The sequence below is a fragment of the Stomoxys calcitrans genome, chromosome 1 (genome assembly GCF_963082655.1).
Source record: "Stomoxys calcitrans chromosome 1, idStoCalc2.1, whole genome shotgun sequence".
Classification (NCBI taxonomy): Eukaryota; Metazoa; Arthropoda; class Insecta; order Diptera; family Muscidae; genus Stomoxys; species Stomoxys calcitrans.
The window spans coordinates 17,676,576-17,695,639 of NC_081552.1; the positions used below are offsets into that span (position 1 = coordinate 17,676,576).

At 38.8% G+C, this 19,064-nt stretch overlaps 1 protein-coding gene across 1 annotated transcript in view; it reads right to left on the minus strand.

Annotated features, from left to right (window-relative positions):
• Window positions 1–1,516: 1,516 nt before the first annotated feature.
• LOC131995647 (uncharacterized) overlaps window positions 1,517–19,064 on the minus strand; it is a 47,798-nt gene continuing 30,250 nt past the window's right edge. The window contains exons 3-8 of the mRNA XM_059364441.1: window positions 7,802–7,810; window positions 6,425–7,685; window positions 4,068–6,245; window positions 3,435–3,980; window positions 1,911–2,682; window positions 1,517–1,802 (exon numbers count right to left, since the gene is read on the minus strand). Coding sequence (XP_059220424.1) covers window positions 1,517–1,802; window positions 1,911–2,682; window positions 3,435–3,980; window positions 4,068–6,245; window positions 6,425–7,685; window positions 7,802–7,810 — 5,052 coding nt within the window. The remainder of the gene's footprint in view (window positions 1,803–1,910; window positions 2,683–3,434; window positions 3,981–4,067; window positions 6,246–6,424; window positions 7,686–7,801; window positions 7,811–19,064) is intronic.

Consider the following 19,064-nt stretch of genomic DNA (forward strand, 5'->3'; position numbering starts at 1 on the left):
TGTTAGAGCATTTTTCAACACATTCGTTGGAGCTTTTCATTAATTCAAACTTGATGTACATTATTAAATATTTTTATACCTTCCACCATAGGATGGGGGGTATTCTAATTTCATCATTCCTCGGAACATGCGATTAAGACCCCATAAAGTATATACATTCTTGCTCATCATGACACTTAAAGTCGATCTAGCCATGTCCGTCCGTCCGTCTGTCGAAAGCACGCTTACTTTCGAAGGAGCAAAGCTAGACGCTTGAAATTTTGCTCAAATATATATTATTAATGTAAGTCGGTTGGGATTGTAAATGTGCCAAATCGGCCCATGTTTCGATATTCCTGCCATATAAACCGAAATTGGGTCTTGATTTCTTGAGCATCTAGAGGGTGCAATTCTTATCCGATTTGGCTAAAATTTTGCACGTATGTTTCAAATCGGTCCATAACCTGATACAGCTGCGATATGTACCGATCTTGGATCTTGACTTCTTGAGCCAATGGATGGCGCAATTCTCATCTGATTTGGCTTAGATTTGGCATGAAAATGTTTGTTATGACTTCCAACGACTGTGTCAAGTATGGTTCAAATCGGTCGATAACCTGATGTAGTTGCCATATACAATGGCGCAATTCTCATCTGATTTGGCTTAGATTTGGCATGAAGTTGTTTGTTATGACTTCCAACGACTGTGTCAAGTATGGTTCAAATCGGTCGATAACCTGATGTAGTTGCCATATGAACCAATCTTGGGTCTTGACTTCTTGAGCGACTAGAGGGAGCAATTCCTATCCGATATGGCTGAAATTGTGCACGAAGTGATTTGTTTTGACTTCCAACAGCTGTGCTATGTGTGTTTCAAAACGGTCGATAACCTGATATAGCTGTCATATAAACCGTTCTTGGATCTTTATTTCTTGAGCCACTAGAAGGCGCAATACTTATCCCATTTGGCTGAAATTGTGCATGAAGTTGTTTGTTATTACTTGCAGCAACTGTGCCTAGTATGTTTTAACTCGGTATATAAAATGATATAGCTGCCATATAAATCAAACTGGGATCTTGATTTCTTAAGCTTCTAGAGGCTGCCATTCCTACTCGATTTTGTTGAAGTTTTGTACAACGGCTTTTTCCATGACCTTCAACAAACATGTATAACATGGTCTGAATCGATCTAAAGCCTGATAAAGCTTCCATATAAACCAATCTTCCGATTATGCTTCTTGAGCCCCTACAAGGTGCAATTCTTATCCGAATGGACGGAAATATTACCCAATGACATCTACTATGGTCTTCAACATTCAATTCACTTATGGTCCGAATCGGAAAATAATTTGATATATTTCCAATAGCATAACAATTCTTATCCATTATTCCTTTTTTGCCTAAAAAGAGATACCGCGCAAAGAACTCGACAAATGCGATATGGTGTAGGGTATAAATTATTCTTAATGAATGAATTAAACTTTATTCATTGAGTATGAGTTAAAAACTGAACTTACAATAATGCTGTTACTTAAAACTAAGCCACCACATTATGTTGCGCCGCTGTCGCTCTGCCAACGTTGCCATTGCATTTCTTGCTGACACAGTGGCCCGTGTAGAATATTGGGCTATTAACCTGTAGTGGGGTGTTGAATAGGCGGCTCGTGTTACTTGTGGGAATACGGGAGCATGAAGGTTTCCCATGAATGGTTGTAAGTAGTTGGTTTGGGTGCAACCAAATGAATAAGGTGTCTAGAATAAGGTGTCCAATGCGCTGACTTAGCAGCTCGTGTGGGGTTTTTGGTTGCCTTGGTGCAGCTAAACTGTGGGAATACGGGAACACGAGGGTTCCTCATGATAACTCCTCCCCTTCTAAGTGGGGGCCGTCCTCGGTCCTTGTAATAGCGTTTTTGATTGCATCTTCAACTGACCTGGTTATGATGATCTTCTTTTTTGTGATGGTTCTTCGTCGTAATAGGTAACCTGCCAGTCCCACAATCGCAAAACCACCAATGATTGATAAACCTGCGATTTGGCCCTGATCGACCACACGTTGTAAATGGCGGATGTGTTGGAGGTTCCGTTGGTTCACGTGATGCAGATAGGGGGCACTTAGTATCTCAGTGTGTTGTGTCAGGTTGATCTCAGAAGCCCATGGAGTTTCAGGTTGCAGAGGAGTCGTCGAATTCTCGTTGTAATATACCGAATCGTTGATTTTTACATGATCTTTGAAAATGACCAGGTAAGTGCCATTAATTGTAACAGGAGCTTCATTACTTTCTTCTACTATTGCCAGTTGGTCATTTATGACTACCAATCCATCGCCTATTGGTGTAATCGGCGTGAGATTGTTGAATGTGGTGCTGCAGCTTGCAGTGTTACTTGTCAGTAGTTGTAGAGCGCATGATGTGGCTGATGACGGTAGGCAAAAAGTTGGTATCGTGTCGCTGCAGTTCCTCACCGCTAAGGTACGATTATGGCATACCGCTAAGGTGGATTCTTGTAGGTGGAGCATTTGGTGGCCGTGAGCTACTGGTAAAATAGTAATTTTCTTACATCTAAGCTTAGGAATAGGATATCTTATTAGGAAGTAAATTACATTATCGTATTGCAAAATCTTAATATTAGCTACAGCCATAACATCGGCCACGGAGAGGTTCGTGAAGTGCTCATTTTTTATTATGAAGTTTATTTCGTTACTGTCTAAAAGGATGGGGTTCAAGACTCCAATTTTTGCGAATGTGATAGAAGTGATAAGATTGTCTAAGTCTGTTATTATTGCTCTGTTTCTAGCTAATAGAATATCGTAAAGGTGGCTAGTGTCTATTTCTCTGTGTTTTTCTGTCTTCAAGATTTTATTTACTGTAATGGTGAGACTATTAATTTCTTTTTGTACCTCCGTGTTGATAGTAAACTGTCTGTCCTGGGAGTCGATTAGTTGTTCTGCCTTGTTTGTTAGTCTGTCAAAGTCGTCATGGTCTGGGGTCCCTGCAATATATTTCAGTACCGTCCCTATAAAGTTCAAGCTTCTCGCTTGTCTGTGATGAGTATTTACTGTCTGTATTAGTCTACTTATCTGATTTATGTCTGCGTCTAGCAACTTCCTCATGTGTGTTTGAGGAAAATGGTCCGCAGCGTTAGCTGTCTCGTCCTTTAGTCGTTCGTACAGAGTCAGGTTCGTAACATGTTTGATGTGTCCATAACTTTCCCAGATAACAAGGTCACCACCGGCCACCGGAATGTATCCTGCATTTGAGTAGTCTATTAGTCGTCCAGATGTTGCTGATACCAATATGGCTATAACCAATTTTAAAGCGATTCTGAAAACGTAAGTTATAAAAATTTTTTTTTTTAATCGTCTCTCGCATATAACGTTGTGTTAATTCTAGAAAGGAAGAAAATTCAGCGGAGATTGTCCTTATGGACCCTCCTCCCCCTTATGAGAACGGTGGTACCCAGGTCTTTTTCAACTTCCTCTTCGGTGTAAAGAGGTGTAAGTTTATTACCTAGCCTTCTGTTATTTTTTACGAGCACCTTCTCCCCAACGGCAAAATCCCTATCTTGCCTATTCCTATTGTGCGCTTCTAAGTTTTTGATCTGAGTGTTTTTTATACGCGATACTATTTGTGCGTCGGCTTCCGAGGAATGAAAGGCTGTAATAGGTTTCGTCTCAGTTACCGAATGTATTGACCTGTTATATTCGATGGTAGCCAAAAGAACTATCTCTTCGATATCATCTAAATTTTTGTCAAGTTTAAGACATCTAGATATTTCCATCAGTGTGTTGTGAAATCGCTCTACCTGTCCATTTGAGGTACTGTGCAAGGGTGGAGCGTTCGCAATATCGATGTCGAAATGGTTCTTTAACGTGGCCTTGATGCTATGTGAATTGAGCGACTTCTCGTTGTCACAGTAAATAGTTTTCGTATTTGAAAACACATTGAGCAACTGCAGAAGCTGAGGCTTAACGTCTACTATCGTCCTAGACTTTAAAGACTGTACTATTGCAAATTTTGAAAATTTGTCAATGCAAGTCAAAAAATATTTCGACCCTGTTGAAAATATATCAATGTGGAGAATTTCTCCACAATATGTGGGTATGGGCGTTTGAGCAATGAGTTGCTTTCTTGGATGGCGGTCATACTTCGCTTGAGAGCATACGCGACAATTTGCTACAAATTGTTTAGTCTTCTTTTCCATTTTTGGAAAAAAATAGTCTTCAATTATTTGCTTCACGTTTTCCTGGGCTGCTCGGTGTGCTCGATTGTGTTCGGCTGCGATAATTTCCTGTTGTTCGTTAGGATCTGATATATCAATAACTAACTTTTCTGTGTGCCTGAATTTCACGGTTGGAAAGAGTTCGATCAATTTATGCTGGAATCGTGCCAATGTGTGTAGATCACACTGCAGAGCATTTACTACATCTACGTTCACGGCTTCCTGGAGATTTTTAATTAAATCGTCATCGGTTCGGAATGAAATCAAGTGTCTCGTCTTTTTCCCAAAAATAATGAAAGTTTTTTTCTGGGGTTCTGTGCCTTCCTCAACAAGTATCTGATTACGGAAGCAATTTACCGGCTTATCGGTTCTCTCAATCGTGTTGGTAGATGATTCTTCGCTGTGGATTGTTTCAACACTCGCATTGTCTAAAGCATTAATGTGCTGTCTGGACAGCGCATCTGCAACTACGTTTTCCTTGCCTGGTTTATAGATTAGCTTTGCGTTGCATTCATCAATGAAAGCTTTCCACCTTTTAATTTTAGAATTCGGATTTCTGTCCGAAACGGCAAAGGTTAATGGTTGGTGGTCCGTGAATACGTTTAATTTTGATACACCATAAAGGTAGTTTCTAAGCGTTTTAAGTGCCCAGACAATGGCTAATAATTCCCGTTCATTAGTAGCGTAATGTTCCTCGCTAATTGTCAAAGTGCGGGAAATCATGGTTATAGGTTTTCCCTCCTGTGAAAGGACAGCACCTATAGCATGGGAGGATGCGTCTGTGGTTAAATCGAACGCTTTTCGGAAATCTGGGTATGTTAAGGTTACGTCTTCGGAGGCAAGTATATCTTTTATTTTAATAAAGGCTTTTTTCTGCTCACTAGTCAAATCAATCTTGATTTTTTTCGACTGTGTTGCAGTAACTCGGCCGTACTCTCCTCTCAGTATGTTTGATAGTGGTTTCGCAATCTTGGCGAAGTCGCGTATGAAGCAGCGGTAGTATCCCGCTAAGCCTAAGAATGACCTTAGACCTCTTAAGGTGCTGGGCTCAGGAAAATTCCGAATTGTTTCAATTTTTTCAGCACAAGTTTTAATTCCTCCTTGTGAAACTAAGAACCCTAAGTATTCGACCTCGGTTTGGAAAAATTTTGATTTTTCTGCCGATACCCTCATATTGGCTTCGAATAGACTTCGCATCACTACTTCCGTATCTGTTAAATGGTCTTGCTCGTTTTTCGAGAATATAATGACATCGTCGACGTAGACGAAACATCTCTTACCGATGTGTTCTCTTAACACATCGTCTATCGCCCTTTGGAAAATGCTGGGCGCGTTCTTCAGACCGAAGGCCAGTCTGCAGAATTCATATTTTCCGTTTTTTACAGAAAATGCGGTTTTTTCTCTATCGGGTTCAGACAACTGAATTTGGTGGAAACCTGATTTTAGGTCTAGTGTAGTGAAGAATTTACTCCCACCAAGGTTGGATAGAGTTTCCGTTATTTCTGGAATCGGGTACCTATCACTGACAGTTTTATCATTAAGTTTTCGAAAATCTATAACTAATCGCTTTTTTTCCTGTCCATTTTCATCAAAGCCCTTTTTTTTAACGACCCATATTGGGTTGTTATAGGGGGACCTAGACTTTCGAATGATACCGTTTGCCAGTAAATCCTGAATTTCCTTATTAACAAAATCCGCAACGCCCAGTGGGTACGGGTACAGTCTTGAGTAAACTGGGTCTTCGTTCTCCGTGCGGATGGTCGCAACCACATTCGTATTGTATGGGAGTGCTTCATTGGGGTCTGCAAATACTCCGTTTACGTTGGCAATTACTCTAAAGAATGCGTCTTTGAACTCCCTTGGTACCGACTTAGCCTGAAGTTGTAAATGATTTATATCCTGGCTGGTAATAAATAAAATAACTTCTTTTCCATGGTCATGTGTAATTGTGTTAGTTTTTAAATCAATGGATGCGTGTACCTTATTCAATAAATCAAGGCCAATAACGCCATCAAATGATTTCAACTCGGGTAAAATAAAAAAATCTTCTGTAACGCCGAAAATTCTAATTTTGCATTTAAGTTTGATGGGAGTAACTCCATGAATTGATTTTACTGCAAATGAATTTTGGACCTCCTTTACTCCCTTTAGTTCTGGTAAGGGTTTGATGTAACTCCTTGAAGCCCCCGTGTCGACAAGGAGTTTGATTTCTTTCCCTCCTATTGACCTTGAAATCCAAGGCAGGAGGGACCTTCCCCTAAAAAATTAAGCTCGTCGCTCTCAATTTCGTCTACGGCCTGTTCCGCATCTTCATCATACGTTGGCTCGTCCATTGATTCGTGTTCTTCGCTAAGATGATTCACACGTTGTAGTTTTGGTCCTGTGTATCGCCCTGAATTTGACGCTCGTTTCTGTGTATTTCCCTGTGACCTGTCATTATAGTCATGACTTTGGTAGTTTTTTTTTTGTCTAAATTGGGATAGGGAAGGGTCTACTTCCATAGGTTCGACACGTCTATGATCGGCGAAGTTACCACTGGTGTGTGGCTTTTGGTTATTTAAGTTGTTCTGCGGTTGACCAGCCTGTTTCTGTTTGGTAACCGAATAATGTGGGTTCTTCTGTCCCACATTGTGATCCGTATTAGGGGAATTTTGGGCAGAACTTGCCTTTCTGTTGTAAGAACTATCAGATCTATTTGCGAAATTTTTCGCGAAAGCGTAGCGCTCGTTATTAGCGTCTACTTCTTGTGCTAAGGCCAATGCAGAAGGGAGGTCTGTTGGTCTTGAGGCAAACAGGATATCACAAAGGGGTTTCCTTAAACCTGATATGAAAACCCTAAGTGCATCGGCTCTGTATTTTTCGTTTATAGTGTCTGCTACACTATTTTCATATGACATGATTGTCTTATTGGCTAACAAGGTTAATTTCTTTTCTACCTCATCGTAGAAATCTAGTAACTGCATCGAACCCTGCCTCAGCGTGGACAGTTCTTGTTCGATCAGATATATCGGACGTTTGTCCGCGTAAGTAAAATCGAGACGGGCAATGATTGCTTTAAAACTTAATACCGTGCTAAAGGATGAAAGTACTGCATCGGCGGCACCTCGCACTTTATTTCTAAGAATAATCACCGCTTGATAGTGGCGTTCGCTGCCATCGTATTTCTCAAATAACTCGTATGCATTGTGCGCTGCCTCGCGCCATGACACATAGGTGCCTGGCTGTCCCGAAAATTCCGGAAGAGACTTTATGGCATCTAAGGTGATATCACAAGGTACCAGCGGATTTATCCGAACTTTCGTAAACTTTTCAATTTTAGGTTTGTCAGTAGCAAGTCTACTGTTAATCGCAGTTATTTTCCTGTCGAATTCTAATTTTTGAGCGGCCAATGCTCTGCTCACTTCTGCTCTAACTAGCTCACTTACTTGTTCGGCGTTCATGGTTTCTTTTGTTTCTAAACTTAACTTGCCTAATAAGTCTTCTAATTCCTGACTCATAAATTATTCGCAAAAAATGGAGTATTCCCAAAAAAAAAATATATTTGAATGAATTTGGTTAAATTTTCTCCTTTTTTATTTCAATTTTCACTTGGCACTTCACTTACCTTATCATCCTTAAATGTTAGGTAAATTAATTAAAATTAATTTCTGTTGTTGATTTTCGGTAGCTTCTTCCACTTCTTGGCTCGGGATGTGTGTTTCTTGATGAGCCCTCTGATTGTTTTTCACTTTCTTTCGCCGCCCAAGGATATTCGTTCCTTGGTGATTCTGTAGATCGTCTTCGATGTTGCCTTTCGCTGCCCAAGGATATTCGTTCCTTGGTGACTTAAGCTTATTTTCGAATTGAGTCCTTTCAATTGAGTCCTTTTTTCTTAAGGGTATTTTGGTACAGTTTTGACTGAGCTTTCTTTCCTATTTATATTTTTTTTTCTCACAGGATTTTTATTTTATGTTTTGTAGTTTCACTTTTCACAGTTCTAACTTTTTTTAGAGTTCTTTTCGCGAAGTGAACCACGTACGTTTTTACTTTTCCTTTTTTAGGATTTGTATTTTTATTTTATATTTTGTAGTTTCACTTTTCGCAGTTCTAACTTTTTTTAGAGTTCTTTTCGCGAAGTGAACCACGTTGGGCGCCAATTATTCTTAATGAATGAATTAAACTTTATTCATTGAGTATGAGTTAAAAACTGAACTTACAATAATGCTGTTACTTAAAACTAAGCCACCACATTATGTTGCGCCGCTGTCGCTCTGCCAACGTTGCCATTGCATTTCTTGCTGACACAGTGGCCCGTGTAGAATATTGGGCTATTAACCTGTAGTGGGGTGTTGAATAGGCGGCTCGTGTTACTTGTGGGAATACGGGAGCATGAAGGTTTCCCATGAATGGTTGTAAGTAGTTGGTTTGGGTGCAACCAAATGAATAAGGTGTCTAGAATAAGGTGTCCAATGCGCTGACTTAGCAGCTCGTGTGGGGTTTTTGGTTGCCTTGGTGCAGCTAAACTGTGGGAATACGGGAACACGAGGGTTCCTCATGATAACTTATATAAGATTCGGCCAGGCCGAAGTTAGCACGCTCTTACTTGTTATTAATAATAATTTTCTTTTCTTTGCAGGTAAGAATATACTTTTATTAATTAAAGTTGACTTAAAGTGGGTAAGTTCAATATTTTTGACAATTACTTTATATCTCGATGAAGACTATAGGTGTAAAAAAAAAAAATAATAGGTGTGTTCGGGTACTATTCTTTCAAAAAATTGCCAGTATTTGTCATTCCGTTTACAACACACCGAAATATCCCTTTACGACCCTATAAAGTACAATATATATCTTTTTGATCGTCGTAAAATCTAAGATGATCTAGCTATGTCAGTCCGTCTGCCCGTCTGTCTGTTGAAATGACGCTACAGTCTTCAAAACTAAGATATTGAGCTGAAACTTAGCACAGATTACTTTTTTGTTCATAAATATTGTAGTTTGAGTTCGAAGATAGGCTATATCGGACTTTATCTTGATAAAGCCCCCATAAAAGCCACATTTATTAACCAATTTTTCTGAAAATTGGGACAGTGAGTTAAGTTAGGGCGGTCGACATTCCTCTTGAATTTGGCTCAGATCGGTACAGATTTGGATATAGTTGCCATATAGACCAATCTCTTGATTTAAGGTCTTGGGCCCATTAAAGGTGCATTTATTGTCAGATTTTACCAAAATTTTGGACAGTGAGTTGTATTAGGTCCTTCGACGTCTTTCTTCAATTTGTCCCAGATCGGTTCAGATTTAGATGTAGCTGCCATATAGACCGATCTCACGATTTAATGTTTTGGGCCCATAAAAGGCGCATTTATTGTCCGATGTCGTCGAAATTTGGGACAGTGAGCTAAGTTAGGTCCCTCGACATCTTTCTGCAATATGGCACAGATCGGTCCAAATGTCGATATAGCTGCCATATACACCGATCTCTCGATTTATTGTCTTGGGCCCATAAAAGTCCCATTTATTGTCCGATTTCGCAGAAATTTGGGACTGCGGGTTGTTTTAAGCACTTCAACATTATTCTTTAATTTGGCTTAGATCGGTGCAAATTTCGATATAGCTGCCATATAGACTGATCTCTCGATTTAATGTCTTGGGCCCATAAAAGTCCCATTTATTGTCCGATTTCGCATTCCGTCCGATTTCAACATTATTCTTTAATTTGGCTTAGATCAGTCCAGATTTGGATATAGCTGCCATGCATACCGATCTCTCGATATAAGGTTTTGGCCTTCGGCTTCGAAATCCTTCTTAAATTTGGCGGAGATCGGTTGAGAATTGGATATAGCTGCCATTTAGACTGATCTCTCGATTTCAAGTCTTGGCCTCATAAAATGCATATTTATAATCCGATTTCGCTTAAATTTTACACTTATGTTTTCGACATCCGTGTCGTATATGGTTCAAATCGGTCTATATTTGCATATGGCTACCAAAAATACCAATATTTTGTTCTACAAAATGACTCGTTCTTATCAGACCAATCAATATCCATGTCAAATTTAATCCAAATCGGACCATATTTCGATAAAGCTGCCATGGGGCATACATTATGCATTTTACCGGATTCTGACGAAAGGTGATTTATATATGTATATATCCGCGGTGGTTGGTATCCAAAGATCGGCCCGACCGAACTTAACGCCTTTTTACTTGTTTCTTCATATGCAGGTTAAGTTCAAAGATGGGCTTTATCGAACTATATTTTGATATAGCCTCCATATAGACCGATCTGCCGACTTAAGGTATTAAGCCCATTGAAGTCACACTTATAATCCGATTTCGCTGGAACTTGGCACAATGGTTTGCGTTAGACTCTCCTCGACATCCGTACTGAATATGGTCACGATCGGTCTACATCTGGAGAGCTGCACTATAGAGTGATCTCCGATTTATGGCATTACCTGATTCCGCTGAAATTTGGCACAGTAGACCCTTTAATATCAGTGTTTAATATGGCTCTCATCGGTCTATATTTCGATATAGCTGCTATATAGACCGATCTCCCTAACTAAGGTTAAGATCAATCTATAGCTGGATATAGATGCCATATATGCCGATTTTTGTCCTTGGACCATGAAATCAGCGTTTATTTCCCGATTACTCCTGAAATGTGACATACTCAACTGTGCTAGACCCTACGACATCAGCGACTTAAGCTCTTGCGCTCATTAAAGGCGCATTTATTTTCCCATTTCGGTGAAATTTGGCACTTGTTTTCATCAAAAATGGTTTTATTGTTTTTAAGGGCATGATTTGTACACTTTTGCGAGCGCTCTCACCAATTGACATTTCTACCGATTATGGTAAAGATAGGGCTATATTTATTTAAGTTCTTGGGACAATAAAAGCACATTTATTGCTCGATTTCCCTTAAATTTGACACAGTGGGCTTTGTACTAGAGCTGGCAAAAAATCGATGGCACTATCGATATTTAATTTTTTGGCTGAATACCGATTGATATTTTTCCGAATGATACTATCGCAAAAGTTAATTTTTTTGCAAAACTAAACAGAAATAAGCAATTCGACTCTGGATGTATCCTCTAAAATACATTGCGCCTATAGAGGGCGCAATTTTCATCCAATTAGACAAACATTTTGTTTCACTCATGACTTCCAACTAACTTTATTAATCTTGGTTTTATTTGGTCTGTGCATTGATATTGCTTCTATATAAATTGATCTCCCGATTTTAATTTCTCATTCTCGTTTGAAATATAGTTGAAATATAGGGGAAATTAACGATAGTATCGATATTTATTATAAAAACTATCGAAAATATCGAATGTTGCGATTATCGATAGTATGCCATCTCTACTTTGTTAGGCTCTTCGACATTCGTGTTCAATATGGCCCAGATTGGTATATATTTGGATATAGCTGTCATATAGACCACTCTCCCGACTAAAGGTCTTGAAACTAAACAAGTAAAAGCGTGCTAAGTTCGGCCGGGCCGAATCTTATATACCCTCCACCATGGATCGCATTTGTCGAGTTCTTTTCCCGGCATCTCTTCTTAGGCAAAAAAGGATATAAGAAAAGAGTTGCTCTGCTATTAAAACGGTATCAAGATATGGTCCGGTTCGGACCACAATTAAATTATATGTTGGAGACCTGTGTAAAATATCAGCCAATTCGAATAAGAATTGCGCCCTTTGTGGGCTCAAGAAGTAAAATAGAGAGATCGATTTATATGGGAGCTGTATCGGGCTATAGACCGATTCAGACCATAATAAACAGGTATGTTAATGGTCATGAGAGAATCCGTCGTACAAAATTTCAGGCAAATCGGATAATAATTGCGACCCCTAGAGGCTCAAGAAGTCAAGATCCCAGATCGGTTTATATGGCAGCTATATCAGGTTATGAACCGACTTGTACTTTATTTGACATAGTTGTTGAAAGTAACAATAAAAAACGTCTTGCGAAATTTCAGCCAAATCGGAGAGAAATTGCGCCCTCTAGAAACTCAAGAAGTCAAGGCCCAAGATCGGTTTATATGACAGCTATATAAGGTTATGGACCGATTTGAACCATACTTGGCACAGTTGTTGGATATCGTAATAAAACACGTCGTTCAAAATTTCATTCCAATCGGATAAGAATTGCGCACTCTAGAGGCTTAAGAAGTCAAGACCCAAGATCGGTTTATATGGCAGCTATATCAGGTTATGGACCGATTTGAACCACACTTGGCACAGTTGGTGGATATCATAACAAAACACATAGTGCAAAATTTCATTCCAATCGGATAAGAATTGCGCACTCTAGAGGCTCAAGAAGTCAAGACCCAAGATCGGTTTATATGGCAGCTATATCAGGTTATAATCCGATTTGAACCACACTTGGCACAGTTGTTGGATATCATAACAAAAAACGTAGTGCAAAATTTCAGTCAAATCGGATAAGAATTGAGCACTCTAGATGCTTAAGAAGTCAAGACCGATTTGAACCATAGTTGGCACAGTTGTTGGATATCATAACAAAACACGTAGTGCAAAATTTCAGTCAAATCGGATAAGAATTGAGCACTCTAGATGCTCAAGAAGTCAAGACCCAAGATCGGTTTATATGGCAGCTATATCAAAACATTGACCGATATGGCCCATTTACAATACCAACCGACCTACACTAATAGGAAGTATTTGTGCAAAATTTCAAGCGTCTAGCTTTACTCCTTCGTAAGTTAGCATGCTTTCGACAGACAGACAGACGGACGGACGGACGGACAGACGGACGGACATGGCTAGATCGACATAAAATTTCACGACGATCAAGAATATATATACTTTATGGGGTCTCAGACGAATATTTCGAGTAGTTACAATCAGAATGATGAAATTAGTATACCCCCCATCTTATGGTGGAGGGTATAAAAATGCTCAATTATTGTTCAATTTCACTGGGCACATTGAGCTCAGTTAAGCTCTTCGACAACCGTAACCTATATAGTTCAGATAGGTATATTCGATATATACCGATTTACCGATTTAAGTTCATAGGCCCTAAAGGGTGTAATCTTTATACCCTACACCACCACTGTGGTACAGGATAATATAACTTTGTTCATTTGTTTGCACAGCTAAGAAGGAGAAGAGCTAGACCCATTGATAAGTGTACCGATTGACTCAGAATCACTTTCTGATGTGATTTAGCTATGTCCGTCTGTCCATCTGTGAGTTCATGAATTCTTCTAATCAAGGTAAAGGTCGCATTTGTTGTCCGATTGTTTCACAGATTTTGCACAGGTCTCTTTTGTGGCCCAAGGACGAAAGCTATTGATTTTGATATTTCATCCATTGATATGCATCCATTGGCTAGAATATGGAACATAGTTATGACGAATTTTGAGCAGCAAAAGTCGGATGAAATGGTGCTGTTGGATATATAGGCTCCATTCGACTTGGAATGGAACAAGGGTTTCATCTTCAAACTGATAAATTTTCAATTTCATCCAAAACTTATACGGATCATACTTCCAGTTTTCAAGGACATAGGAGAACTGCGCTACGTCGACATTCGCCGATAATATGGCTTAACTTTCTTCTGAAATCATTTCGGCTCTAACGAATTTATGTGACTACTTTTCTAAGTGGAAAATAATAATAAATGGCGAAAAATGTCTGGCAATTTATTTCACTGCGAATGAGAAAACAATCTTCTTTATATATAACCAGTAAGGAAAGGCAAAAGTCAGGCGGAGCCGACCTTATAATACTCTACTCCACCCAGTCTGTGTACTACTTTTAATGCATTAAACCTATGTTAAAATATAGTCAGATTTGAATTTTGCATACCTATAGATATAATGAATAGAATCTTGTAAGATTTTCTTACGATAGGACCTAAATTGTACCTACTAATGCCTTTAAGGCCACTTTATATGAAACATATACATGGGGCCTATATATATCCAAATATGGACGGCCTTTGATAAAATTTAGCACACGTCAATAAAACACCTCACTCAAAATTTTGTAAAGATCAAACAAAAATTGTGGCAATATATATGGGAGCTATATCTAAATCTGAACCGATTTTTATGAAACTTTACACACATATTGCAACATTAAATAACACATCTCATGCAAAATTTTTGTGTCTTCTATAGCCTTCAACAGCCATATCGGATAAAAGATATATATGAGAGCTATATCTAAATCTGAATCGATTTTAATGAATTTTTGCACACGTAATAAAACGTCAAATAAATGATTTCATACAAAATTTTTCAAAGATAGGACAAAAATTGTGGCCTCTATAGCCTACAAAGGCCATATCATATGAAAGATATATGACACGTATATTGAAGGTCATGAGAAAAGCCGTTGTACAAAATTTCAGCTAAATCGGATGAGAATGACGCGCTCTATTGGCTCAAGAAATCAAGATCCAAGATCGGTTTATATGACAGCTATACCAGATTTTGAACCGATTTAAATTATACTTATCACAGTTGTTGGAATTGACACCAAAACACCATGTGCAAAATTTCAGTCAAATCGGACGAGAATTGCGCCCTTTAGACGCTCAAGAAGTCAAGACCCAAGATCTGTTTATATGGCAGCTATATCAAAACAAGGTCCGATTTGGCCCATTTACAATTCAAACCGACCTACAGTTATAAAAAGTATTTGTGCAAAATTTCAAGCGGCTAGCTCTACTCCTTCGGAAGTGCTTTCGACAGACAGACGGACGGACATGGTTAGATCGACTTAAAATGACATGACGATCAAGAATATACATACTTTATGGGGTCTCAGACGCATATTTCGAGGTGGTACAAATAGAATGACGAAATTAGTATACCCCCATCCTATGGTGAAGGGTATAAAAATGTAAAAAAAGTGTATTTTTTTGCATTTTTTGGTCAAAAGTATATCTTTATTGAAAAACTTGATCCTATACCTTAATTAATTTTTTTTGGTGAAAAGAAACATATTGAAGGCGAATTTGAAATGAAATTAGAACAAGCTATGTCAACTCAAAAAGGTGGTTTATGTGCTTCAAAATATATAATTTTTTATTGAAAAACCGCCCTTGTAACAACTCTACAGCCTTCAAAAATTGAGATATTGAGATGAAATTTGGCACAGATACGTCTTTTTGATGCATGCTGGTTCTTGAACGGGCCCAATCGGACCATATTTGGATATAGTTGCAATATAGACCGTTTTTCTGGTTATTGCTGGTTCTTGAACTTGCCAAATCGGACCATATTGGGATATAGTTGCTATATAGACCGTTTTTCCGACAAAATGTCGAATGCTTCATTTTTTATCCGATTTCGCTGAAATTTTAAACAGTGATTAGTTTTACGCCTCATAAAAAAGGACCCAAATATGGTTCAGATCGGACTTTATTTAGATATAGCTACCATATTGGACAATCTCCCGATAAAGGATTTCGAAGCCCATAAAAGCTCTACTTAATACCCGATTTTGCTGAAATTTGAAACAGTGGATAGTTTTAGGTCTCCCGATATCCGTCCCGAATATGGTTCGGATCGTATTATATTAAGATATTGCTGCCATACAAACCGATCTCCCGATAGAGGGTCTGAAGCGAATAGAAACTTTATTTTTTATCCGATTTCGCTGAAATTTGAAACAGACCCTCGCCATGCGACCCAAATATAGTAAACATCAGATTGTATTTAGATAAGGCTGTCATATAGACCGATGTGCCGATTAAGGGTCTGAAGCTCATAAAAGCTTTATTTGTTCCCCGATTTTGTTGAAATTTAAAATCCAAATTCAACAGTTATATTTATTAGACCACCCAATGTCCGTGAAGAATTTGGGTGCATAGGTTATCCAATTTTCACCGGATTGTGACGAAAGGGGGTCTACATATATACCGATCGAACTTAATGCCTTTTTGCTTGTTTTTACATTTTTCTTCTTAGCCGTCAGAAGTAGAAATGTCAATTTTTATTTTCCACGCTTTTACCTGTTACTTGCTATATTTGATTAAGATGTTTAACACTTTTTCTTGTGTACATTGGAATACCTTAACCGCTGTCTTTAATTGTGTTTTACAGAACAAAATCTTATATGAATCGAAGTAAAAATTTTTTTAATTTTGGCCAAAGGAGTTCTATTCGAGATTACTGTGCGTTACCTGGCATTAACCCTTTTCTACTGCACTATCTTCCAAAGAGGAGAGAGGCGAGTTGTTTTACTATGAAAACGGATATGACCAGAAGCCGAAAATGTCCACCAATGGTGTGTTATCTGTGTCCGAGTTGCCTGTGTGTAAAAAAATTTCATTCTTGTAATCAATAAACACCTTACATTCTAGTGATATTCATTCCCATGGTCAAACAGCTGTTCTCTCTCCACTTTGGAACACAACTAAAATACATGACTTCAATAACCAGCTGTAATATAACAACCACAAGACAATAATAGAAAAATTCGCCTTATAATGCATGCACAAAAACAAGAGGTGAATTCTGTTGACAAGTCTCGAAACAGTTCATTAAACAAGTGATTTGAGGATTTTATGTTCCCAAAAGTATATATTTCATGGAACTATAAAACTTTCCTATCCAGAGAAATTGGCGCACTCATATAAAAATGACTGCCGGGTTAAGGTTGTAATACCACGCGCCATATGCTGAAGCTTTTATGAAAGCCATCTACATTGCACCATGCTAAACAATTTCGTATAACAGTTCCTATGAACTTTGAGTTTCTCTACAAACCTTAAAAGCTTTAATGGGCAAAAGCTTTAAGCAAATATGCAGGGCACAAAATCATTCGTAGATGGCGCCCTTACCAATCACACAGTAAAATTCGATATGCTGAACAAAAAATTATTTTTAACGTTGGTAATGTTTATATGGCTTCAAAATATTCCAGTTATCTAAGGCAAAAGTCGGACGGAGCCGACTATATAATGCCCTACACCACCGATACTACTTTACATGTACAGTTGCGTTCAAAAAAATTGGATTAGTCCTAACTAAAAAACCAAATATGTTATATTTGTATAAAACAATTTTGTTTTATTAAGATGTTTGTACATAAGATTTCGATTCGAATAAGAATTGCGCTCTTTGTGAGCTCAAAAAGTAAAATAGAGAGATCGATTTATATGGGAGCTGTATCGGGCTATGGACCGATTCAGACCATAGTTAACACGAATGTTGATGATCATGAAAGAATCCGTCGTACAAAATTTCAGGCAAATCGGATAGGAATTGCGACCTCTAGAGGCTCAAGAAGTCAAGACCCAAGATCGGTTTATATGGCAGCTATATCAGGTTATAGACCGATTTGAACCATACTTGGCACAGTTGTTGGATATCATAACAAAACACGTCGTGCAAAATTTCATCCCAATCGGATAAGAATTGCGCACTCTAGAGGCTCAAGAAGTCAAGACCCGAGATCGGTTTATATGGCAGCTATATCAAAATATGGACCGATATGGCCCATTTACAATACCAACCGACCTACACTAATAAGAAGTATTTGTGCAAAATTTCAAGCGGCTAGCTTTACTCCTTCGGAAGTTAGCGTGCTTTCGACAGACAGACGGACGGACATGGCTAGATCGACATAAAATGTCACGACGATCAAGAATATATATACTTTATGGGGTCTCAGACGAATATTTCGAGTAGTTACAATCAGAATGACGAAATTAGTATACCCCCCATCTTATGGTGGAGGGTATAATAAAAACAGGTAAAAGCGTGCTAAGTTCGGCCGGGCCGAATCTTATATACCCTCCACCATGGATCGCATTTGTCGAGTTCTTTTCCCGTCATCTCTTCTTAGGCAAAAAAGGATATAAGAAAAGATTTCCTCTGCTATTAGAGCGATATCAAGATATGGTTCGGTTCGGACCAAAATTAAATTATATGTTGGTGACCTGTGTAAAATTTCAGCCAATTCGAATAAGAATTGCGCCCATTGGGAACTCAAGAAGTAAAATAGAGAGAACGATTTATATGGGAGCTGTATCGGGCAATAGACCGATTCAGACCATAATAAACACGTATGTTGATGGTCATGAGAGGATCCGTCGTACAAAATTTCAGGCATATCTCTAGGGGTCAAGAAGTCAAGATCCCAGATCGGTTTATATGGCAGCTATATCAGGATGTGGACCGTTTTGAACGTTATTTGACACAGTTGTTTAAAGTAAGAATAAAATACGTCATGCAAAATTTCAGCCAAATCGGATAAGAATTGCGCCCTCTAGAGGCTCAAGAAGTCAAGACCCAAGATCGGTTTATATGGCAGCTATATAAGGTGATGGACCGATTTGAACCATACTTGGCACAGTTGTTGGATATCATAAGAAAACACGTCGTGCAAAATTTCCTTCCAATCGGATAAGAATTGCGTCCTCTAGAGGCTCAGGAAGTCAAGACCCAAGATCGGTTTATATGGCAGCTATATCAAGTTATGGACCGATTTGAACCATACTTGGCACAGTTGTTGGATATCATAACAAAACACGTCGTGCAAAATTTCATTCTAATCGGATAAGAATAGCGCCCTCTAGAGGCTCAAGAAGTCAAGACCCAAGATCGGTTTCTTTGGCAGCTATATCGAAACATGGACGCCCCGAGGACGGCCCGGCCGAACTTAGCACGCTTTTACTTCTTACATTCTATCCCACTGCACGCTACATGGCCGAGGAAAATGCTCCTTTAGCTTCACACAGACAAGGCATCCTTTGGTCCGGCTGAGTATTGAACAGTAGGTGGACTATTGAAACGCCGTCCATCCGACCGAACACCATATAGCATTATTGGTCTAACAACTGCGGTATACACCCAGTACACCATGACACGTGGTTTAAACTCC